The sequence below is a fragment of the Amblyomma americanum genome, chromosome 4 (genome assembly GCF_052857255.1).
Source record: "Amblyomma americanum isolate KBUSLIRL-KWMA chromosome 4, ASM5285725v1, whole genome shotgun sequence".
Lineage (NCBI taxonomy): Eukaryota > Metazoa > Arthropoda > Arachnida > Ixodida > Ixodidae > Amblyomma > Amblyomma americanum.
This window is the reverse complement of record NC_135500.1, coordinates 67,352,674-67,378,967: the sequence shown is the minus strand read 5'-3', so window position 1 is coordinate 67,378,967 and position 26,294 is coordinate 67,352,674. Positions and strand designations below refer to the sequence as shown.

General features: G+C 46.1%; 1 protein-coding gene across 2 annotated transcripts in view; it reads left to right on the top strand.

The window, feature by feature from the left end:
• The window catches only part of LOC144128019 (uncharacterized), a 124,702-nt gene extending 119,662 nt beyond the window's left edge, over positions 1-5,040 (top strand). For both annotated transcript variants that reach the window (XM_077661071.1, XM_077661072.1), the window contains 2 exons: positions 3,625-3,718; positions 4,662-5,040. In XM_077661071.1, the coding sequence (XP_077517197.1) occupies positions 3,625-3,713 (89 nt within the window). In that variant the 3' untranslated portion in view covers positions 3,714-3,718; positions 4,662-5,040. The remainder of the gene's footprint in view (positions 1-3,624; positions 3,719-4,661) is intronic.
• Positions 5,041-26,294: the final 21,254 nt, after the last annotated feature.

Sequence of the window (26,294 nt, the reverse complement as noted above, 5' to 3'; positions counted from 1 at the left end):
CGCTCAAGATTTACCTGCCCCGGCAGCCTCACCGCAGGTACTGGATGCCTTCTACGTAATTAGAAAATTCCTTGGCACGCACGATGACGGCGTTGCGATGTCGCTGTTAACAGTGCGAGAGTCGCGTGACGCCGCTGCTGGCAGTGAAACGCAAGCAGGCTAAGCTCACAGATTTCTAACAATAAAACTGTGTTTTGCTGGAGTTATTGCCTTGCATTTTTGGTTAATTTCTCGACAGTGAAATTTCGCGACAACAAAATTTCTCGCGCGTCCCGTCGATTTTATTGTAGCGGGATTCAACTGTACCAAAAGAAAACGACTCCGAACAGTGGCCCACCCAGAGCTTGAAGAAGCCGTACCGCGATGGATTACAAACGAACGTGAGGCCCATCTCCCTTTGTGCAGGCCACTAATTTGCACCCAGGCTGTAAGGTTCACCGTGAAAATGAGCATTGAAGATTTTAAAGGTCGGAGGTTGGTTCGCTCACTTCAGAAGCCGGCACCGTTTCACTTTTACGAATGTGCGCGGCAAAAGAGCCTCCATGAATGAAGTGATTGAGGAGTGGCCGATCATCGGGCTTTGTGAACACCTGGCTAAGTATGGCGCCAGGAATATATTCAACACTGACGAAACAGCGCTGTTATTTGAAAGCACCTCCTGGACAGAACGATCGGTCACATTCAAAGATCACCCTTGCACAGCAGGAAAACACAGCAAGGAAAGAGTTACCGTGCTTTTGCCGCCAACAAGACTGGAACAGAGTGTTTGCCACTCTTTGTGGTTGGGAAGGCGCAGAAGCTGACGTGCGTAAGAACGAGAGGCACCTTCCTGTTGATTACCAAGCTAACAGGTAGGCTTGGATGACATCGAACATTTTTCAGTCTCGGCTGCGTCAGCTTGACTGGTGTTTTGGAATTGAGAAATGCTCATGGTTGTGGACAACTGCAGTGCTCACTGCAAGTTGTTGGGCCTTGATTGGATCAAGCTGGTGTTTCTCCCTCCGAATGCAACCACAGCCCTACAGCACATGGATCAGGACACAGTTCAGTACCTCGAATGTAAATACAGAAAGCACATGCAACATGGGAAGAAGGCCGACCTTACGTTCCTCAGCGCTCTGAACAGTCTGGCTTATGCATGGGCATGGGCCAACACGCCTGCAGCAGTCATAGCGAACTGCTTCCGGCACAGCAGTTTTGTGCCACTGGTCTGCTGTGTAGAGGAAATGCCATCTGAAACAGCTGATGCAACCTCAACCAGAAAAGACGACAGCCGTTTCGACGTCTTACCTTCTTCCGTGTGGCTCACCGACTACATGACCATCGATGGAGTCAGTCGCCGGGCAGCTGACTGAAAAAACAAATAGTTCAAGAGATCACAGGTGCAGACAATTATGGTTCATCGGGAGATGACGATTGTGAGCAGCTGCTCCAACTCCTGAAGCGCACGGTAAAAGAAGCCGCAGAAGCCCTGTTCACGCTTGACTTCTGTGAATGATTTCAAATGGTGTGTGCCACATAGCATCTGTCAGTGATAACCATAATTTTTGCTGCTAAAATTCTCGCTTAAAAACAGATGATTGCAGACTTCTTTGACATATAAAGGTACGCCATGCTGGGGCATATTTATTATTTTTTTTGTTAATTCGATAATTCGACAATTTTGTGCGTTCCCATCAGTGCTGAATTAACGAGCATTTGCTGTATAATCCAGGTGTCGTGTAATCGAAAATCTCGCGTAACTGATGTATTCGAGTAATAAACGTGTCCACCACTCTGACTTTCAAAAATTAGTTTGTTTCTCTGTGCATCATAAAAACGCACATTTTCGTTCTGCTAGGATTAGTTCAGAGACCGCGCACAGCCAGGATATTTGGCGTCAGAAGAGGCAGCTTTAGTTCAGGCGCTTGAGCGCTTCCGTCCCCACGCGTTAAGTGTGTCTCAAAAACGACGATATTGATGACGTGCCAGAAATACGGCTGCTCAGACCCTTTGAAGACTTTTTGCAGCACGTAATACGACCATGCCAGCAACACGTCTTTATGTTCATACTTCCTCTAGGGCTGCTGTCACTCCATGGCAGCAGTTTCTGTACTGGGAATTTGCATCATAAATGGAAAAACAAGTCCTCAAGTCATGTTCAGTGTCTGTCATCTCATAATTGATCTCTGCACATGGCACAGAGGCACGTGAAAAAAAGTGCACACGGTCAACACCACGCAACCGGCAAACATGCCACTGCTCGTGGCATGACATGGAGCATGTCTGAGGTGGCTTTCAGGTGAAGGATGCACTGGTGCCACCACACAGCGGCTCAAGGTTTCCGGGATTTTTGTCTCGCCGGCGCTGCTGCTTTCGCAGCCTCCCTGGCCCCACTACTCCTATCTAGTTCACTATACTTGCAGCCACATTGTTCTTACTATGGCAACAGTACCGTATTTACGTGCATAATTAGCGCCCTCGCATAATTTGCGCACCCTTAACTTATCACCCGGGTTTACAAAAAAACATTTTTTACTCACATATTTTACGCACCGCACTGCGCTAGACCACCATCATGCACGCGGGCTATACCCTATGGCTCTACCCAGTAGCATTCGGCTATTCCGCGTGTTTGTTCGGAAGGCTTTTTGAATCTTTTGTGCACTGGGCGTTCATGGTGGTGTCGGAGGCCGCTGTTACAATCGCGGCGGCACCAGCAGCATCGCCACTCGGAACGGCCAGCAGCGCTTCCGGGGAGGATCGGCAGCTGATAGAAGACCCAACACCGCTGTTTGTTTGGCTGGTGCATGTGACTCGACTGCCGGTTACACTTTTCTTGGTGGCTCTGACGGCTTGTGTTTGATTGTTCGGACGTGTCTTGCGATGGGATATCACAACTATACGGCAAGTTTCATACTGCTTGTCAGCACCTTATCACGGCGTGGAGCGGCGAAGCCAGCCAGAATAAAAGCATGCGCACAAGTTTGCCCATAGACGACAATCGTGTTGGAAAACTTGTGCGCACGTGGCTATTCTTGCTGGGTTCTCAGCTCCGCGCCGTGAAAAGGCGCCGACAAGCAGTTTGGTCGACGCTCGCGTGGTACTCTTAAAAGAATTGTGTGGTGTGATATTTGATTTATTGATTCACGGTTGCTTTCCCGGACGAAGTTGCGAAAGCAAACTTACGGAATCCGGAACTACCAAACAATTGGCTGGGCTGCAAGCGATGACACTGTTTTAGCTTCTTATTCAGCTTCGTGCATGCACTTTCATGCCATCCCGCAAGGGTGGGGGGGCGCGCGGCCTGGTCCGGGTGTTGACGTATATGCAGCAACATACACTATACCTATATTGCGCGTTAAGACCTTTGTGGAGTTTAAGTCGCTCTCGTGAAATCCCCGCGTAATTTGCGCACCCCCTTCTTGGAGCCCTAATTTCTGAATAAAAAGTGCGCAAATTATGCGCGTAAATACGGTATATACTAACAGGCCCACTCACAAGTCACAGTAAGCAGCATGAATTGCTTCTTGTACGTATGTGACAAGGACAATAACATTGCCATTGTGTGTTGCACACTTGATGAGTCTCTGTGAACAGTCTCCCCTGTTTTATTCCCTGCATGGGCCGCCTTTCTTGGACCAGCTGACTCTGAAGAAGAGGAGGACGAAGAGGTTCGCTCCCGCATGCGGCTCTTGGGCCTGGGCCGGGGCCGTCCGCTGCGACGCAACTGAGAGAGGTGAGGGGAATGATATTTCACAGGATGGATGGCACCATGGAGACTCTCCTCACAAATTCCACCATTTGTTTGGGCGACTCTGAGGTTTGGCCAGCCTGGCCTTAAAATGCTTGCGGGAAGAGACGAGAAGATCCACAGGATAAAGTAATATCTACCATGGAAGGCCGGAGAAGCAGGCTGGCATTTTTTGAGACATTCGAACGGTGGGCAGGTCCTGTGTTGACACTTTCAGAGAGAAAAAAATAAACAGTGTGATGTCGGTGCCTGCGTTGCACTACCAGGGCCCTATTGGAGCTTTCTATTGGCCCTGTTGTAGTCAGAAGGAACAAAAAAAGGTATAGAAGTAGCAGTTGCTGTGAAAGGGAAGGGGATGGCAAGAAAAAAAAAAACTGTAGTCGTTCTTGTGTGGTATCACGTGTGTGTGTGTGTGCGTGTCATGCCCTCACTTCATTGCTTTTCGTTATGCATTGTGCAAAAAGTGCTTCTTTGAAGTGGTGTTCTCTTCTCATTGCTAGGCCATTTAGTTTATTCCGTTGACATGAAAGATGTTTTGGTATACCTGGCATGCAAGTGAATCTTTTTGGGAGCACCTCTAATGTTATGAAGAAAGTGCCGTGTGGTTTCTTAGGGTTTCTCTTACAGGGAGTTTGCTGCGTGCTGCTTGCGTTGGAGGCATAGACTGCTCAATCCCTTTACAGTGGTGTTAAGGACATCTCCATCCAAATTTTATTTCGTATTAAAATATCAATTGCTTGGCGGTTTGTGGCTCTGTTGACATTCATTCAGCTGCTAGATACTTATCTGTTTGCAGTTGATAGTTGTAAACTCTGAGAACGGAAGGGGGTCTACTGTATATTATGATTTTATTAAGAGGTTCACTGTAACTAAGTTCAACTGAGTATCATTTGGCTGCTTGTGTATGTGGCTCTATGTTCTCTTGCAGGGTTCAAGTTGCCGACGTTAGCAGCTGTGACAAGGGTGCGCCGGGCAGGTTGACATGAGGTTAAAGAAATGCAGCGCACACAGCAAAGACCACCAGCTTCCAAAAAGATGATTTTATCAAGTTTAGTGCACAGGCTGTTCACATCATTCAGGATTGTGTCCAAGGATAGCAGGTCTTTCAGTGTTTCTGCAGCAGTCACAGGAATCGATTTTGAGCAAGAAGTTTAGCCGCTAGGTACTGTGATGTGTCTATATGCAGACACTGCCCGATCATGTTGTTTGTTCGCCAATCATTCCTCAGTTTTAGTTGTGTTGTACTGTGTTTCATCTCTTGGTACGGCCAAGTCATAAGTGCCTAATAAACACCTGTCACTCCACCAGCTTTTAAGTACTTGCAGGCCAAGAACGCGGCATATTTGAAGCTTCATCTTTGCTGATAGAGCCATGCTGGGTGTGGTGTAGTCTCATTTCCCCCATTATAGGTGTGCTTTAGATATGGAAACATCCCGGTCTTTATCCGCAGCTTAGTTCAACTCCAGATGCCACCATTTCATGTGGTCACTGCAAGATACCTTGTTGGAAGTCCACGGCTTCCAGGTCATTCGGGCCACCAGCACTATTGAAATTGTACCCACAGCACCTAAGGCAACAGCAGCAGGTTATCTTCGGGAAATGTTATGTCATGGTAATAAACGAGGTAAGTGCTGTAGAGTAGAACCTTGCTAATAGGCCTAGTTCACAAGAAGTTCTGCTGCGGCGCCACAATGCTCCGTGGCAGTTGTTCTCCGGTTGGTGCAGCATCTGGTGTTATGTGGGTGAAGTAGTTGTGCTTGCACTAAGCAGAGGATCCTGCAGTGTGTGTTCTCTCAAAGAGAAAGGTACCCGAAAGAGTGCATAGAAGCTGTGGTCAGATAGGCAGCTGATGCTGCTCAGTGATGTGTACAATGCTGCACGGTCATAAGATATTGCAGCAGTTGACCCCCTCCCTTTCCTAACTACTATGAGCTAAACTGAGGGCTGGGCACAATGCTTGAAACAAGCATCTTCAATAGTGATACCACATGCCCTGAAAAATATTGTATTTCTGATTCAAGATACAGAACCAAGAGATTTTTGATGCAGATATTTAATACTGCAAATTATATACAGTAAAACCTCGTTAATTCGAACTCTGTTTATTCGAAATCCCGCGTAATTCGAAGGTTTTCGGCGGTCCCAACAGTTTGTATGCAAATTTTGCCGGATAATTTGAACAGCCAGCGCGCCCTCATCCGGATAATACGTCAATTTAAGCCATGGCCTCCGTGATTTTTCCACAATGCCAGTCTCTGAGGCCAGTATAGTTGCTGGAGTGGAAGCCAGGCGGCACTTTAAATCAACTTCCTGTTTCCGGTGCTTTGTTGTGCCTCAGTGATCTGCACCGGTTTTGGGGGCTAGCTTTAGTTGACAAAGCAACAAGCAGGTGCCACTAGGTCAAAAATTTTCTGGTTCCGTTTCCGTTTTTGTTGTTTGTCTCGCTTGTGGCAGGCACTGCTCGTTGTTCTTTATTGTTCGGTGCCGCGACCAGGCGAGTACTGTGCTCTGCTAGTTCTTGACCACGTGCGCGGTGTTGGTGTTAAGAAAATGCCGAAGTACAGAACTCTGATTCTCTGCCAGAAAGTGTGCCTAATTGAGGAGGCTGAAAAATGGACGAGCTCCAAAACGCAGTTGGCGGAAAAGCACAAGGTGCCTTTATCGACCCTTTCGACTATATTGAAAAATAAGACGAAGATCCCCGAGGCCTACGGGAAGACGCATTCGATGAAGCGGACAAGGATTCGTTTTCCTACGTATCCGGACGTTGAAGACGCCTTGATAAAGTGGCTTCAGCATGCAAATGCAGCGCACCTGCCTGTGAACGGCACGCTGCTGCGCGAAAAGGCCGATGAGCTTGCACTGCGGCTGGGCCATGAAGCATTTAAGTGCAGCAACGGCTGGTTGTCCAGATTTAAAGACCGCAATAACCTCAAATTCGTGACAGTGTGCGGCGAAAGTGGGAGCGTCGACCCAAATGTTGTCGAGAATTGGAAAAGGCATACATTGGCTCCGCTGCTTCAGCAGTACGCGGAGGACGATGTTTACAACATGGACGAGGCCGCATTGTTTTACAAAATGCTGCCTACGAAGACGTTTGCCCCAAAGGATGCGGTAGTCACGGGAAAAAAACAACCCAAGGACAGAATAACCATTCTGTTTGGTGCGAATATGTCCGGCAGTCACAAACTGCCGCTGCTGATCATAGGAAAAGTGGAGAAGCCTCGGTGCTTCAAGAACGCACGACTTCCTCCTAAAGATGACGTGCTGTACAGAAGCAACAAAAAGGCTTGGATGACGGCAGCGCTGTTCGAGGAGTACGTGAGGCACCTTGACCGTAAGTTTGCTGCCGCGGGACGAAAAGTTGTTTTTGTTGTTGACAACTGCCCAGCCCACGCCGACATCCAGAACTTGACAGCAGTTAGGCTTGTCTTCCTGCCGCCGAATGTTACAGCTCTGTCGCAGCCTATGGACCAAGGCGTTATTCTGCAAGCGAGGAAGATTTATCGCTGCCATTTACTTAAAAGGATCTTGTTGTGCTACGACAACAGTAAGCAATATTCCGTGGACCTACTGGGTGCCATTTGCCTAATCGTGTACGCCTGGAAGCAGGTGGAGGGAGATATGATCAGGCGTTGCTTTATGCATGCCGGTTTTTCCAAGCAACAAGATGTCAGTCCCGAGGATGCATCTGATGCCAGCTGCACACTGGATGATGAAGGAGAGTTATTGTGTGCGCGCATGACCGACTTCGACGAAGAAAGCGGCGACGGGAGCAACGGATTGACCTTTGCGGACTATTTGAGCGCCGAACTTGATGCCCAAACGTCGTATGCCGACTTGGAAGGAGAAATATGTGACAACGGGCCTTCCAGCGAAGTTGAAGGCGATGTTGAGCCCGCCCGAGCACCAGCTTTAGATGCAGTCGTCGAGTCGCTGAACGTTGTGCACAGTTTTGTGGAGTGTAGCGGCGGTAACAGCGAATTGCTGCGCACTGTAAGCAGACTGGAGGACGCAGCCTACGGTGCGGCTAACTACCGCGCCAAGCAGTCGCGCATCGATGACTACTTCAAGTGACCGTTTTTCAGGCGAAATAAAGGCGCAGTATTGATACAGCCACGTTTTGTACGTTTATTTCTCGTTTTTCGTCCATTTTTGATAATTCGAAAACCCGGTTAATTCGTTGATTTTTCGCGGTCCGACGGACTTCGAATTAACGAGGTTCCACTGTACTTCATTATGCCATTGAAATTGGGAATAATAAATCTGGTATGCGATTTGCTAAGTTAGAAAATTTCTGCGTGGTTTCTGGAAGTGTATTTGAAAGTGCGTTGCCTACTATATTTTCCCTGCCTGGTCATCGGCGACAAGATTAATAGATGCCTACCGTAGCACTTATCGTCAAGGCTCGCATACCTGAAACCTCTTTCATCGCTGGTTCTTGGCGGCATGCTTAGTTTTGCTGCCGGCCATGATGAGGCGTTTGCATAACAGACAAGCCGCTTGCGGCAGAGATTGCATTTCGCGCAAACCAGCAGCATGTGCCCATTGGCACGTGGTGATGGATGCATAGATGACATTTATTTCCACTGGAAATGGAGAACCCTTACTACTGCCTGCCTGCGGCACGCAGGCCTGGAGGACGAGGGCTGTATAATCCGCGACTAAAGGCTGACAAAGATTTTGTCTCTTCGCGGCCTGAGCCGCCAGGCGAATAGCCTCTCCTGGACTCGCACTTTGCCCGCAAGGAGCACTGTTAGCCTTGATTTGATTGAATTGATTTAGAGGGTTTAACATCTCAAAGCAATTCAGGCTATGAGGGACGTTGTAGTGAAGGGCTCCGGAAATTTCGACCACCTTGGGTTCTTTAACGTGCACTGACATAAAACAGTGCACGGGCCTCTAGAAGTTCACCTTTAGTGAAATTCGACCGCCGCAGCCGGGATCAAACCCGCCTCTGTCGGGTCAGCAGCCGAGTGCCATGACCAACTCGTCGCCTTGATATTGCGTGAGTGGCCGCTTTTGAGCTGATGCCAGGCATTGAAAGCATGGTAGGTTATGGAAAGGGTTTAAACGAATCCGGTCTCACAGACTGCTGTAAGGTCCACTGTTGGTGCAGCTAGTTTTTCGACAACTTCAGCATTAGTATGATGCCATGGTGACATAGAAAAGACATATTGACATAAAAAAGAAGCGAAATCATTTTTTAAAGCTACTGTTCTTCATGCAAAATCATTTTTTAAAGCTACTCTTCTTCATGCAAACTGGTCGTGGATGACTTCACTACTTAATGAATAATGTTCAGCTTCAAACGTATGTTAAACATAGTCCTGGGGAAATTGGAGTCCACCGTTAAGAACTGCATGGAGCTTGCAGCTTTTAGAACAGGGCAAAGGCAGAGACAGCAGGAAAATACTGCAAGAACTAAAGATCAGAAACAGTTTCACAGTTTTTCATTAAAGGCTAGAAAGAAAACAAATAGAAAGGTTTCAAGTTTGATCAGGCAAAACATACCTTGCTAATCTTTTTTTTGGCGATAGTAACAGTTTACATAAATTACATAAACTACCGGCCTGACCCCCAAAATGCGGCCATGCTATAAGTGAAGCGATTTGAGGAGGAGCATCATTTTAAGTTGATATCTGTGTTGCTCTGAAGATAGCACAAAAATTTGAGCAGTGTGATGACGAGTGATGGAATGCCTATCAGTCATGCAATATGCATAACCTCAGTGAACATTTCGTGGTTCCCTTTTAGTAAAAAGAAGAAAAAAAAGCTTTTGTACGCAGGAGCACACAAGCATGTTGCCATGTTGTATTTAATGAAGGTGCCTTTCATCAACAGACAAGAGTGAAGCATTGACGCGGTGACTCGAAGATCCTTGTGGTATAGCTTAAAAACTTCTTTCACTAGCGCATCTTGAGAACTATGGCATGATGTAGTGTTGCTCCTCCAAACCAAGTCCACTTTCCTGGACATCACTTCTAATTGCGAGGCAAACTGCAAAGTACAGTAAGGTACGTTTATGAACTTATTCATCGCAGTGGTTTAATTTCTTTGATGCCCAGCAAGGTCTTACTTTTAAAATTTGTCATGTGCCCTCACTGAGTAAACACCAGCAAAAAGGAGCAGTGGAGTGCGTTTCTGACACCTGCAGGAAAGCTTCGCAAGAAGGAATCTGCGGATATATTGATTGTTGTGGTGCAATCTTACTGTGCGTAAAACAATTATGGGCACTGGACATCTCGCTCGCCAAGCTAGAATCATACCCCTAGACCAACGAGCCGAGGTTCTTGAGCGCCAGTAGCTAACCCATTTTCTATCATCTATGGCACTACGAAAAAGGAGCAAAGGTTGTCACAAATTGTCACGTTGCGCATGAAGGAGCGTGTTCAAAAAGTAATAGCATCGATTAAGTCTACTTTAGCGAAGGCCAAAGAATGGCAGCAAGAATATGGTATGCCACGACCAGTACTCGAAGAAGCAAAAAGGGAGAGTGGGCTCATCCGAGATTTTAACCCGGGACCTCTCTCACCCTAAGCGAGAAAAATACCCTTAGACCAACGAGACGAGGTTATTGAGCGCCAGTAGCTAACCCATTTTCGGTCACCTATAGCACTACGAAAAGGAACAAAGGTTGTCACAAATTGTCACGTTGCGCATGAAGGAGCGTGTTCAAAAAATAATAGCATTGATTAAGTCTACTTTAGCGAAGGCCAAAGAATGGCAGCAAGAATATGGTACGCCGCGACCAGTACTCGAAGAAGCAAAAAGGGAGAGTGGGCTCATCCGAGATTTGAACCTGGGACCTCTCTCACCCTAAGCGAGAAAAATACCCTTAGACCAACGAGCCGAGGTTCTTGAGTGCCAGTAGCTAACCCATTTTCTGTCATCTATGGCACTACGAAAAAGGAACAAAGGTTGTCACAAATTGTCACGTTGCGCATGAAGGAGCGTGTTCAAAAAATAGCATCGATTAAGTCTACTTTAGCGAAGGCCAAAGAATGGCAGCAAGAATATGGTACGTTGCGACCAATACTCGAAGAAGCAAAAAGGGAGAGTGGGCTCGTCCGAGATTTGAACCCGGGACCTCTCTCACCCTAAGCGAGAAAAATACCCTTAGACCAACGAGCAGAGGTTCTTGAGCGTCAGTAGCTAACCCATTTTCTTTCTTCTATGGCACTACGAAAAAGGAACAAAGGTTGTCACAAATTGTCACGTTGCGCATGAAGGAGCGTGTTAAAAAAATAATAGCATCGATTAAGTCTACTTTAGCGAAGGCCAAAGAATGGCAGCAAGAATATGGTATGCTGCGACCAGTACTCGAAGAAGCAAAGAGGGAGAGTGGGCTTGTCCAAGATTTGAACCCGGGACCTCTCTCACCCTAAGCGAGAAAAATACCCTTAGACCAACGAGCCGAGGTTCTTGAGCGTCAGTAGCTAACCCATTTTCTTTCTTCTATGGCACTACGAAAAAGGAACAAAGGTTGTCACAAATTGTCACGTTGTGCATGAAGGAGTGTGTTCAAAAAATAATAGCATCGATTAAGTCTACTTTAGCGAAGGCCAAAGAATGGCAGCAAGAATATGGTATGCTGCGACCAATACTCGAAGAAGCAAAAAGAGAGTGGGCTCGTCCGAGATTTGAACCCGGGACCTCTCTCACCCTAAGCGAGAAAAATACCCTTAGACCAACGAGCCGAGGTTCTTGAGCGTCAGTAGCTAACCCATTTTCTTTCTTCTATGGCACTACGAAAAAGGAACAAAGGTTGTCACAAATTGTCACGTTGTGCATGAAGGAGTGTGTTCAAAAAATAATAGCATCGATTAAGTCTACTTTAGCGAAGGCCAAAGAATGGCAGCAAGAATATGGTATGTTGCGACCAATACTCGAAGAAGCAAAAAAAGAGTGGGCTCGTCCGAGATTTGAACCCGGGACCTCTCTCACCCTAAGCGAGAAAAATACCCTTAGACCAACGAGCAGAGGTTCTTGAGCGTCAGTAGCTAACCCATTTTCTTTCTTCTATGGCACTACGAAAAAGGAACAAAGGTTGTCACAAATTGTCACGTTGTGCATGAAGGAGTGTGTTCAAAAAATAATAGCATCGATTAAGTCTACTTTAGCGAAGGCCAAAGAATGGCAGCAAGAATATGGTACGTTGCGACCAATACTCGAAGAAGCAAAAAGGGAGAGTGGGCTCGTCCGAGATTTGAACCCGGGACCTCTCTCACCCTAAGCGAGAAAAATACCCTTAGACCAACGAGCAGAGGTTCTTGAGCGTCAGTAGCTAACCCATTTTCTTTCTTCTATGGCACTACGAAAAAGGAACAAAGGTTGTCACAAATTGTCACGTTGCGCATGAAGGAGCGTGTTAAAAAAATAATAGCATCGATTAAGTCTACTTTAGCGAAGGCCAAAGAATGGCAGCAAGAATATGGTATGCTGCGACCAGTACTCGAAGAAGCAAAGAGGGAGAGTGGGCTTGTCCAAGATTTGAACCCGGGACCTCTCTCACCCTAAGCGAGAAAAATACCCTTAGACCAACGAGCCGAGGTTCTTGAGCGTCAGTAGCTAACCCATTTTCTTTCTTCTATGGCACTACGAAAAAGGAACAAAGGTTGTCACAAATTGTCACGTTGTGCATGAAGGAGTGTGTTCAAAAAATAATAGCATCGATTAAGTCTACTTTAGCGAAGGCCAAAGAATGGCAGCAAGAATATGGTATGCTGCGACCAATACTCGAAGAAGCAAAAAGAGAGTGGGCTCGTCCGAGATTTGAACCCGGGACCTCTCTCACCCTAAGCGAGAAAAATACCCTTAGACCAACGAGCCGAGGTTCTTGAGCGTCAGTAGCTAACCCATTTTCTTTCTTCTATGGCACTACGAAAAAGGAACAAAGGTTGTCACAAATTGTCACGTTGTGCATGAAGGAGTGTGTTCAAAAAATAATAGCATCGATTAAGTCTACTTTAGCGAAGGCCAAAGAATGGCAGCAAGAATATGGTATGCCACGACCAGTACTCGAAGAAGCAAAAAGAGAGTGGGCTCGTCCGAGATTTGAACCCGGGACCTCTCTCACCCTAAGCGAGAAAAATACCCTTAGACCAACGAGCCGAGGTTCTTGAGCGTCAGTAGCTAACCCATTTTCTGTCATCTATGGCACTACGAAAAAGGAACAAAGGTTGTCACAAATTGTCACGTTGCGCATGAAGGAGCGTGTTAAAAAAATAGCATCGATTAAGTCTACTTTAGCGAAGGCCAAAGAATGGCAGCAAGAATATGGTATGTTGCGACCAGTACTCGAAGAAGTCCCCGCAGGGGGGCGCCTGCAGCTTGCAGGCGTCGCGACGGTGAGTGGCGACACCGCGGGTTCCCGAGCATCCGCAGGGACATCCCCGCAAGGGGATGATGGTGAGCTGTGCATCACCACGGACCCGAGCACCCGCGCCTCGCCGTGCGTGGCATCGCCGTGTCCGGGGAAAAGGGGATCCTGGTGGTTGAGCCGATGCCGAGCGTTTGGACCCTTAAGGCCCCTCGGCGGAGGCAACACACCACTTTGGCCCCAGCTTCCTGTAGACGGCACCTCCGGCCTGACCCGACCGGGGGAAATCGGCAGTCGTCTTTTCCTTATCCTCCCCTCCATCTTTTACTTTCCTATCATCTTTCTTACAACTCTCCTGTCTCCTCCTCCTTCCTTGGTTTTTTCCTTTTTCCTGGCGGCTAGGGTTAACCCTGTGTGGCGAACTATCCTGGGTTTCGTCATATTCGGTTATAGCAATGGTGTACAGCTGGCGTGGGCAGGACTTGTTTTCAAGTTCCTGTCCTGTCCCCTAGTTGGGCTCCATGGTGGGCGGCTGGCACCAAGGCCGAAGAACAAAATTTTTTATGGCTTCCTCCCTGCTTAATAATGATCGCCGTCTGAAAAGGGGGCGGACCGATGTCACATCCCAGTTTTTCAACAAAAAGAAGACAACTTTCCCTAAGTACCACATCGTCCACAGTAAAGAAACAGAAAAGCCAGCCAGACAAATATCCCCGTTCCTTGTTTCAAGAGTTCTTACAGAATCCCTGGGCCCTCAGTACAAAGTCACAAAGTTGGCTTGTGGTGACCTCCTCTTCGAACTGCTCGACATAACTCAGATTTCAAAGCTTGCAAACATTGAAACTTTTGGCGATATTCCTGTCTCTGTTACACCGCACAGATCATTGAACACAGTACGTGGTGTCATCTCAGATAATGATTTCCTGCACCTAACAGAGGAAGAGATGCTTGAAGGACTGAACCCTCAGAATGTTACCAACGTCCACAGAATTACAATCCGCAAAGACAACAAAGAGATTCCGACAAAACACCTGGTCCTGACGTTTGCCTCATGCACCCTACCCGAGTCAATCGAGGTAGGCTATGCAAAAATCTCCGTTCGCCCTTATATCCCCAACCCTAGACGCTGTTTCAAATGCCAGAAGTTCGGTCACGGCTCCCAGAGCTGCCGCGGCCGCAACACTTGTGCTAAATGTGCCTCCAATGACCACCAATCAGACGGCTGCGACGCCGCGCCACGCTGTGCAAACTGCGAAGGCGAGCACGCTGCTTACTCAAGGTCTTGTCCTGCCTGGAAAAAAGAAAAGGAAATCATTACAATAAAGACAAAAGATAATATCACTTTTAAAGAGGCAAGAAAGCGTTATGCAATGTCGCAAGGCACTTTCTCCTTAACACCCCACACAAACTTCGCCGATGTGGTGCGCGGGTGCGGCGCATCACACCGGTCTCAGGCACCTGCCCAGTTCACACCTAGTGAGGCTGAGGCAGGGCCATCCGCGCCCCTGGCAGATGCAGCGAGAGCTGCTATGCCACCCCCAACAACGGGCCGGCCGTCCTCCAAGTCGGCAGCCCGCAAGGCTTCCCCCGTTCGGGAGAAGTCTATCACCCCCCTGCCCGCGGGTTTCCCGCGGAACTCCAGCGCCTCCATGGAGGCGATGGATACAAGTCAAAGCTCGCCTCGGTCGCAACGGCGACGGGGCTCTCTTGACCGGAAAAAAGAAAAAACCACGATAACAGGCCCTCAACAAGGAGGGACCTGAGGTCTCAAAACACTCCTCCTTAAAATAATCATGGCGTTCCTTATCCACTGGAACTGCCGTGGAATTTTAAATAACTACAGCGATGCAACAGATCTCCTACGCTCTATGTCTCCTGTAGCACTGTGCCTTCAGGAGACCAATTTGGGACCTTTACAAAAAAATATTTTTAAGAATTATAAAGTCTTTCGCCGTGACCGTGAGCAGGCAGATACGCTCTCTGGAGGTGTTGCTGTCGTTGTTAAGAGCGGTGTTGCAACACGTGAAATCCAGCTGCAGACGAATTATGAAGCCATTGCAGTCACCGTCATAAGCATTAAAACAATTACCTTATGTTCAGTATACCTTCAGCCACACCTCACAGTAACACTTCATGACCTAGAATCACTTTTTAATCAGCTACCAGAGCCATATCTGGTAGTTGGGGATTTTAATGCACACTCCCCTTTCTGGGGGAGTGAACAGACAGACACTAGGGGCCGTATATTAGAAGATTTTATTCTGTGCAATAATGTTTGCCTACTCAATACAGGCAAACCCACATATTGCTCTCCAGCCTCAGGAAAAATGAGTTGCATAGATTTATCTTTTAGCTCTTCTTCCGTTTTTACCGATTTTAAGTGGGATGTTCTCGATAATCCGTACGGAAGCGATCATCTTCCTGTAGTGATTAACTTTTCATCGCCACCATCAGTCATCCCTAGTAAACCACGCCGTTGGAAACTACACTTAGCCGACTGGCAACTATTTAAAGAAAAGGCTAGCCTGGAGAAATTATTTTCAGTCTTAACGTTGACGAACTGAATGAAATTTTTACAAGCTGCATTATTGATGCTGCGTGCCAAGCTATTCCGCAATCGTCAGGAATAGTACGACAAAACAACAAGGTATGGTACACGCAGGAATGCCGGGAAGCAAAAAAGAAGCAAAATAAAGCTTGGGGAGTTTTTCGAAGATACCCAACTCAAGATAACCTCATCAACTTTAAAAAGACGAGAGCAAAAGCTCGGTACATCCGCCGAAATGCCGAAAGAACATCATGGAGAAGCTACGTATCATGCATAAATAGTTCAGTTACGTCCAAAAAAATGTGGGAACAAGTCCACAAGTTTAACAGAAGCTTTTCTCCTTACACAATTCCTTTCTTAACAGCTCCAGGTACACAGACAAATATAGAGGAACAGGCAAACATCTTGGGAGAACATTTCTCAAACATTTCTAGTTCTTCACACTACACAGAAACATTTTTAAAGCATAAACATGCAGTGGAGAAACATAGACTTCCAACAACGGGCTGCACAAAAGAACCGTACAATGGTTTAATAACACTCCAAGAAATAAACGAAGTTCTCTCGGCCGGAAAAAGACAGCACCTGGCCCTGACAATATACATTACGAAATGCTAGCACATCTTTCCCAGCCATCTGTGGAGGCGCTCTTGAAGTTTTTTAACCAAGTGTGGGCGCTCGGAAGATTGCCGAAAGCCTGGAAGAAAGCAGTTATTGTACCATTCCTGAAATCTGGAAAACAACCAACATCCCCTACTAGTTACAGGCCGATAGCCCTTACCAGCTGCCTTGCCAAATCATTCGAAAGTGTGCTGAATAAAAGACTAACTTTTCTGATTGAATCTCTTGAGCTTATTGACATCCATCAGTGCGGTTTTAAGAAAGCATGCTCAACAACAGACCACTTAACTCGCCTGGAAAATACTGTCCGAGAGGCTTTTATACACAGACAGCACTGTCTTGCCGTCTTTTTTGACCTCGAGAAAGCATACGACACCACCTGGAGGTTCGGCATCCTTCGTGACTTAGCAGATCTTGGCATCCGTGGCAGGATGTTGAACTGCCTGAAGGACTTCCTTTCCGACCGCTCATTTCAAGTGCGCCTAGGATCAACCGTGTCCAGAGGCTTCGTTCAAGAGAACGGGGTTCCTCAGGGGTGTATTTTGAGCACGACATTGTTTGTTATTAAAGTAAATTCCATAGCCAAAGTAATACCGAAGGCCATTATGTATTCCGTCTATGTTGACGATCTGCAAATAGCCTGCACATCCTCAAACCTGGTAACATGCGAGAGACAAATACAGCTGACAATGGATAAACTGGTGACCTGGGCAGACGAGAACGGTTTCCGGTTTTCCACACAGAAAACCGTGGCCATTCTTTTCTCTATTAAGCGAGGCTTACAGGCTGACCCATTTATGCACCTGAACAAAACACAGCTACCGGTGAAAAATGAGCACAAATTCCTAGGCGTAACCTTTGACAAAAAGCTCACTTTCCTGCCTCATATAAATGCACTGAAAAAGAAAGCCTCCCGATCCCTCAACATACTCAAAGTACTGTCACGAAAACATTGGGGTGCCGACAGGACATGCCTTCTAAAAATTTACCGCTCTGTAGTACGCTCTACCCTTGATTATGGATGTGTAGTGTATGGGTCAGCGAGACCATCATACCTTAAACGACTAGATACAGTGCATAACTTGGGTTTGCGTCTCTCCACTGGTGCTTTCAGGACATCACCCATTAACAGTATTTATGTAGAAACCAACGAACCGTCACTCGAAGACCGAAGAACCATGCTCACGTGCTCGTACGTTTTAAAAATCCGTTCGCTTCCCAAACACCTATGTTACCCCATAGTCACAAAGTGCCCATCAAGAACACTTTTTAACAACAAACCACAAGCTATCAGGCCACTCCTCCTGCGTTTTGAAGAGGTGTCAAAACCTCGGAGTACTGGACACATTACCTGCCATTGCTCGAAGACGAGCTCCACTGCCTCCATGGCACAATTTTCCGGCAATCTGTGATTTTACCCTTACGCAGTTCCAAAAAAAACAAACTCCAAAACAACATATAGTACAGGAATTCCTTGCACTCGAAGAAAAATACAGTAGTTTTACGGACTTTTACACTGACTGTTCAAAAACGAATGTTTACGTAGGAAGCGCAGTGGTGCGAGGAAATTCGGAGACAGCAATGCGACTTCCACAGTGCGCATTCATCTTCAGCGCAGAATGTTACGCAGTATGTGTGGCAACAAAAAAAATACTAAACGAGAACCTGAAAAACACTATTATTTACACAGACTCTTTAAGTGTACTTACAGCCCTCCACTCTAGAAACGCAACCACTCCCATACTTGGGGACATCATACACAACATTGTAACAGCAACAGCTCGAGGACAGAACATTAAACTCTGCTGGGTCCCGAGCCACGTCGGAATAAAAGGAAATGAGAGAGCAGATTTGTGTGCCGCTCAAGCTCGGGGCAAGGAAATAAAAAAAGTAGATATACCCTTTAATGACTGTATGAAATTAGTTCAACAGAAATTAAGACAAAAATGGCAGTCGCGTTGGAACAGCGAAGTGAATAATAAACTGCACTTTGTAAAACCAGTTTTGGGTGAATTTAAGTCATGTGTGCACCAGGAACGTTTTAAAGAAGTGGTTTTATGCCGTCTGCGAATTGGCCACACGCACCTCACGCAGAACTTCCTGCTAACAAAACAAGATAAACCTGGTTGTGAGGAATGCGGAGAAGAACTTACTGTTAACCACATTTTATTCTCATGTGTGAAACTAGAAAAACTAAGAAAAAAGTACTTCACTCAATTTTATCATGAATACATTCCTTTTCACCCAACATTGCTCTTAGCTGATAATGCCATTGTTAACATACCCTCCGTTTTTAGCTTTTTAAAAGCAGCGGGCGTCCTCAAAAAACTAATTTTTGAACCACTGGTTCCCTTTATTACATGATACACCTTAGCCACTTTCTCATTCCTGAGAAGTAGGCTGAGGCTTTTTATTTGATTGGTTGGGAGCCTCAGGATCCTTGCCTAGCCAAGGATAGCCGCTAAGGCTGCCTGACCTTCTTTAAGGTTTTTACCATTAGCGATTTCCAAATTTCTTCTCTTCTTTTACTAGGCAGCACAATGTTTTTAGGTCATCTACGCCATCGGCATTTTTTGATATTCGTAAGCATTCTACAGAAAGCCAATTCTACACCTTGAGTTTGGCGCATGATAGCCTTAGCTGCCTATGTGCCATAAAACCCAACACCCAGTACTCGAAGAAGCAAAGAGGGAGAGTGGGCTTGTCCGAGATTTGAACCCGGGACCTCTCTCACCCTAAGCGAGAAAAATACCCTTAGACCAACGAGCCCAGGTTCTTGAGCGTCAGTAGCTAACCCATTTTCTTTCTTCTATGGCACTACGAAAAAGGAACAAAGGTTGTCACAAATTGTCACGTTGCGCATGAAGGAGTGTGTTCAAAAAATAGCATCGATTAGGTCTGCTTTAGCGAAGGCCAAAGAATGGCAGCAAGAATATGGTATGCCGCGACCAGTACTCGAAGAAGCAAAAAGGGAGAGTGGGCTCGTCCGAGATTTGAACCCGGACCTCTCTCACCCTAAGCGAGAAAAATACCCTTAGACCAACGAGCCGGGGTTCTTGAGTGCCAGTAGCTAACCCATTTTCTGTCATCTATAGCACTACGAAAAAGAACAAAGGTTGTCACAAATTGTCACGTTGCGCATGAAGGAGCGTGTTAAAAAAATAATAGCATCGATTAAGTCTACTTTAGCGAAGGCCAAAGAATGGCAGCAAGAATATGGTACGCCGCGACCAGTACTCGAAGAAGCAAAAGGGGAGAGTGGGCTCGTCCAAGATTTGAACCCGGGACCTCTCTCACCCTAAGCGAGAAAAATACCCTTAGACCAACGAGACGAGGTTCTTGAGCGCCAGTACCTAACCCATTTTCTGTCATCTATGGCACTACGAAAAAGGAACAAAGGTTGTCACAAATTGTCACGTTGCGCATGAAGGACCGTGTTCAAAAAAATAATAGCATCGATTAAGTCTACTTTAGCGAAGGCCAAAGAATCGCAGCAAGAATATGGTACGCCGCGACCAGTACTCGGAAGAAGCAAAAAGGGAGAGTGGGCTCGTCCGAGATTTGAACCCGGGACCTCTCTCACCCTAAGCGAGAAAAATACCCTTAGACCAACAAGACGAGGTTCTTGAGCGCCAGTAGCTAACCCATTTTCTGTCACCTATAGCACTACGAAAAGGAGCAAAGGTTGTCACAAATTGTCACGTTAGCGTGTTCAAAAAATAATAGCATCGATTAAGTCTACTTTAGCGAAGGCCAAAGAATGGCAGCAAGAATATGGTATGCCGCGACCAGTACTCGAAGAAGCAAAAAGGGAGAGTGGGCTCGTCCGAGATTTGAACCCGGGACCTCTCTCACCCTAAGCGAGAAAAATACCCTTAGACCAACGAGCCGAGGTTCTTGAGTGCCAGTAGCTAACCCATTTTCTGTCATCTATGGCACTACGAAAAAGGAACAAAGGTTGTCACAAATTGTCACGTTGCGCATGAAGGAGCGTGTTAAAAAAATAATAGCATCGATTAAGTCTACTTTAGCGAAGGCCAAAGAATGGCAGCAAGAATATGGTACGCCGCGACCAGTACTCGAAGAAGCAAAAAGGGAGAGTGGGCTCGTCCGAGATTTGAACCCGGGACCTCTCTCACCCTAAGCGAGAAAAATACCCTTAGACCAACGAGCCGAGGTTCTTGAGCGTCAGTAGCTAACCCATTTTCTTTCTTCTATGGCACTACGAAAAAGGAACAAAGGTTGTCACAAATTGTCACGTTGCGCATGAAGGAGTGTGTTAAAAAAATAATAGCATCGATTAAGTCTACTTTAGCGAAGGCCAAAGAATGGCAGCAAGAATATGGTATGCCGCGACCAGTACTCGAAGAAGCAAAAAGGGAGAGTGGGCTCGTCCGAGATTTGAACCCGGGACCTCTCTCACCCTAAGCGAGAAAAATACCCTTAGACCAACGAGCCGAGGTTCTTGAGTGCCAGTAGCTAACCCATTTTCTGTCATCTATAGCACTATGAAAAGGAACAAAGGTTGTCACAAATTGTCACGTTGCGCATGAAGGAGCGTGTTTAAAAAATAATAGCATCGATTAAGTCTACTTTAGCGAAGGCCAAAGAATGGCAGCAAGAATATGGTACGCCGCGACCAGTACTCGAAGAAGCAAAAAGGGAGAGTGGGCTCGTCCGTGATTTGAACCTGGGACCTCTCTCACCCTAAGCGAGAAAAATACCCTTAGACCAACGAGCTGAGGTTCTTGAGTGCCAGTAGCTAACCCATTTTCTGTCATCTATAGCACTACGAAAAGGAACAAAGGTTGTCACAAATTGTCACGTTGCGCATGAAGGAGCGTGTTAAAAAAATAATAGCATCGATTAAGTCTACTTTAGCGAAGGCCAAAGAATGGCAGCAAGAATATGGTACGCCGCGACCAGTACTCGAAGAAGCAAAAAGGGAGAGTGGGCTCGTCCGAGATTTGAACCCGGGACCTCTCTCACCCTAAGCGAGAAAAATACCCTTAGACCAACGAGCCGAGGTTCTTGAGCGTCAGTAGCTAACCCATTTTCTGTCATCTATGGCACTACGAAAAAGGAACAAAGGTTGTCACAAATTGTCACGTTGCGCATGAAGTAGCGTGTTCAAAAAACAATAGCATCGATTAAGTCTACTTTAGCGAAGGCCAAAGAATGGCAGCAAGAATATGGTATGCCGCAACCAGTACTCGAAGAAGCAAAAAGGGAGAGTGGGCCCGTCCGAGATTTGAACCCGGGAGCTTTCTCACCCTAAGCGAGAAAAATACCCTTAGACCAACGAGCAGAGTTTTAGCCATTATGGCCTGTTTCGACATTTTACAACAGATCACAAACATGTTCTGCGCTACATTATCAAACATCAAGAGCAGACATGCGTTTCACTTACGTGAGAAAATCAAAACTGTTTCAAAGAACACAACTCTCCCATCAACTCAATAACTTGATCTCCAAAACATGGCTCCTTGTACACTTCACGCAGCTTAAATATGTTTTCTTTGAAGTAATCTCGGACAGACCGCGCATCTTCATCGCTGTGTCGTACAGCCATCCTGCTTCGCCAAATGCTGTGCAGGCCAAGAAGGAAAATTACATCGTATTAATAAAGATCAACGTCCAGGAATCGTATCCCATACGGCGTCAAGAGTAAGTATTTATTTATTGTACGCTGAAGCAGGTCCCAAAAAAGCAGCGCTTGCCAACAATCAAATAAGACGTGTTCTATTGATTCTAGGTTGTGACATAACAAGCAGTCAGCACCCCATGGTAAATACAATCCCTTCTCCTCCATTCATGTTTTAACCGGCAACGTATCAGTGTGCAACTTGAAGAAAAACGTCTTCACACCCGCTGGCGCCACCATTTTCCTTACTCTTTAAATCATTTCTGCCTTGGCCTCAAGCAAGTCTTTTAGCAATTTCTTACGCGTGACATTGGAAAGGTGTTCCAAACTGAACCGAGCATTCGGAAACAGAATAGAAAATACCATTTCTTTCAGAAATCTACTTGCACTGTATTGCATCCCGTATACAGTGGAAATAGCATAGTTTGGCAAAGCCGAATAAAGCCTCACTTGAATAAAAGTCCGCAGGAGAGGGTCGAATTGTTCTCGAGGAAACATATATCTTGACCGCCTGCCTCGGGTACAAGTGTGGCAAAGAAAGACCCCCTTTTCTCAAACGGAGAGATATATTATCACGTTTAGTCCTCTCCCATGAGGACTGCCAAACAAAAACTGCGAAGAAACGAAACTTTTGAATGTCAAGTCGAGAGCATGAAAGGACCTGCAACAAATAGTACAGTTTTGAAACCAGGTATACAATACATATGTTTGCCCGCGCGAATATAGACAGCTCCTTTCCTGACCATTTCTTTGTATGCGTGGACAGTCCTTGAATTTTCTCCTTCCAAAAGTCATCGTTGTCTCGATACTTGTCAAGAGGAACACTTAGGTACTTGGAAGGGACATGTGACCGTTATATACTTGCATAAAACAAAGGCGCTGATGTCCAGTTCTCTGGCCAAAGGCCTGCACATATGTCCAGATTAACAACGCTGTTGGTTACATCACAAAACCTGCGAACAACCGACATTGCATGTTCCATGCTGCTGCGGTCACTACAAAAAATTGCCACATCTTCGGCATAAGCCAAGACTTTAATTTCACATGCTTCTAGTCGAGGCAATATCAAGAAAAATGGGGGCCCTGGGCTAATGCGCATGCGGACCTCCTTTCCATATACTGACACCCCCTCCCCCGTCGCCTGCTATGCTACTGGAAATATGCCATGTTTCATTTTAATTCCACCAAATTAAAGAGAACGAAGTGTGATCAACGGGATAATTATTGTTACTTTTATATGGAAAACAACAAAACTTGCTTGAAACGCATGTTGTAAACACGCCTATGTTCACTTTGTGATTAATCTGCATTCTATTTTCAGCAAAAGCTAGGCTTTAAGGAAAAGTTTAGTGCACTCAAGACGAACAGGAACATATAAAAGACAACGCAGTTTAGATATCGATCCTTCTGAAGCTAGGCTTTGTTTGCATCACTAAGTTGAATCCCGTGAGGAGACGCATGGCTGTATCCAAAACATTCTTTATTAAAATTCGAGCATCAGACTGCATTAATCGTTATATAAGTTACTCTATAAATATGAAATAGATATATACAATACTTAAGGCAATACAAACACCATAAGAATGCACTAGAATACAGATGAAAATTACCAACTGTAATTGCAAAATATTTCAAATCATTTTCGTTAAAGATAAGCAAGGACGACACCAAATAAACGTGGCACTATCAAAAACAACAAAAATACAGTTCTTTATAAGCACGCTAAATATAAGAACAAACAAGAGACGGACAACGAAGATTTGCATATCTTGAATTACACCGTTTCATTGGCAACATGGAGGCTGGGAGGCGACACAACGAACTTATTAGAACTATGCATGTATAGCGCAAACGGTCCTCTTTTAAAATGGCATCTTTCGCCCCTTCGCTTTAGCGAAATCAGATATAGTCTGTTCGAAGGATAGATCGCGGAGGAGGTCGCTTTCAATGGACATGATAGCGAGTTCACCTTGTCGTCAAGAAGGCTCGAACGAAGGCGATTTTTTATCAGCGACAACTTAGCAAACGATCGTTCAGCCTCACATTTTGCCACGGGTTTGCTTAAGTACATTCGCAAATCAATAGAAAGGCTCGGAAACACATCAATAAGCTTTCTTTCGTGCAGCAACTTCATTATTCCCTGGGGACTCGTGTCCTAGCTGGCACGCGGAGTTGTGCAGAAAGTTCGCAAACTGAACGATTTCAGCGGAAAATGCTGGCTCCAAATCATTTTTGTAGGTTTTCACCAACTTCTCAGCCTGCTGTGCCAGAGAGGACTCGCTCCTAACTTCTGTCGGCAATTTTAAGAATCCGAACCTTTCGCAGAGTTCAGTGCAGACAGCCTTTCGCACTCGCAAAGCAGAGCCTAGACTGTCAAGTATAACATTGTAGGTTCTACGATAAACTTTTTTTCTACATTGCAGCGCGCTATCGCTTTTTCCGTCCAGGTGCTTACTCAAAACGATGCGTTTGCCCTCATGCTGATAACATTGATTGGTACTTAACATGCGGGCTCTCTCTTCGAAGGTATCAAATAGAGGTCGCAAAAATTTAACAAAGCCTTCTAGAGAGCTCAGCAAATCTACAGCAGTTGAAATGTCTAGGCCTGGTTTCTGAAGTACTACGCTCGTTTTTTTCAAAGCGCTCCAAGATTTCACCCCAGAAAATCGCTATGAATGCAGTCTCTAGTTTTGTCATTTTCTTAAAGAGAGAGTACGCTTCGTTCCTAGTGTCAGCGTTTTCTTCCTCGTTCTTTGATATAGCTTCAATCAACCGAAGATTGCATTGAAAATTTTCAGAATGCCTTACATGATTCAGCGTGACTTCACCACCTGGTCTCAGAGATACTTTTCAAACCCATGCTGTCCAAAAGATACCTCCATCGCTTAGGTGAGGCAGCAAAGAACACATACAGTCTCTGAATTAGTGAAAAATTTGACTGCCTCAAGGAAACTCAACGCTACACGCATTAACTAAGTTCAGTGAATGACCAGCACACTGGACGTAGACTGCCAATTCGTTCAGGTGTTTGATTTGAGCTTGCAGACCTTTGTATTTTCCTGACATATTACTAGCATTATCATAAGCTTGGTCCCTGCAATCAGCAATCGACATGCATTTGGTCATCAAGAGGGACATCACAGTATCGGAAAGATACAAGCCGTTATGCGATTCGATTGGAACAAATCCAAGAAAGCGTTCATACACTTTTCCATTTAAATATCGTAAAACAACTGACAGCTGATCAACGTGAGTAAGGTCTGGAGTCGAATCAACAATTAAAGAGAAGTATTTTGCGCGTTTAACTTCGGTAACGAGACCTTCCTTGACAGCCCTTGCAATGTGCTCGATGAATTCATCCCAAATGGTATTTGACAGATACAATGGGTGACCTTGTCCTTTGTTTCCGTAGCGTTTGATGTGCTCCTCTAGAAAGGGATCAAACTTGGCAATGGCCTCAAGCACTGCCATATAATTCCCATTTCTCGGTGAACCAAAAATCTCCTCACTTCTCCTAAAAGCTAGGTTGCGCTCAGCCAGAAGCTTAACTACAACGACTACGCGCTTCAGCACCTCTGTCCAGGAAGCGGTCTCAGTGACAAGATGCTTAACCAGCTCCTTGTCAATTGTGCTGCTCGAGTTAGAGCGAGCGAGCCATGCTGCCACGCAGTTCCGGTGCTCGACGCTTTTTTGATGTGCGCAAACTTTTTCTTCTGCTCTTTTCCAATCAGAAAAGCCGTGCGTGGTGAAAGCACTGGGGCTTCTTGAAATCGAAAATAGTTTGCACATGAAACAGTAAACGGAACCTTTGGACTCCGAGTACATTAACCAGTGTCGCTCGTACGCCTCCCAATTTACAGCCTTTCGCACGAAAAGATGAGGTGACGTGTAGCGTTTGTGAGAGATTTTGTATTGCCTTTCGGGTGACGGAAAATTTTCTGCCCCATTTTTTAAAAAACAATGGCCCTTCTGAAGGCATACACTCCGAAAGCTGTCAGTAATAACGTCCGGCCACTCGGAGAATCTCTCAGCGTACCTCTTGCTGCGGGGGTGTCCGTACTTCTCTGTTGCCGCAACAAGAAGCCGCCTCATTCGTCCTCTCGAGGCGCACTTTGTGGATGGGAACATGATTATTTGAAGCCAAACTAACTGTAAACAAGTGAGTCGGTTCTTGGAGTGTTGTTTCCTGGCGCTCGTCAGTAGAAGGAGGCTCATCGGGGAGGTTTGGCACCTGTTGATCAGCAGTAGCAGAAATCGAGCGTGGCGGACCGGACACCTGGAGCTCTGTGGCAGGGGCCCGGCCGAGTAGCATAGATGTTGCTGACTCAGGAACAGGACAGGGCTCGGTTGGCGTCGGTTGCTCAGAAATATCGATGACCGAGGTTGGCACTGTTTTCACAGGATCTAGACAACCAAGATGGGTCGA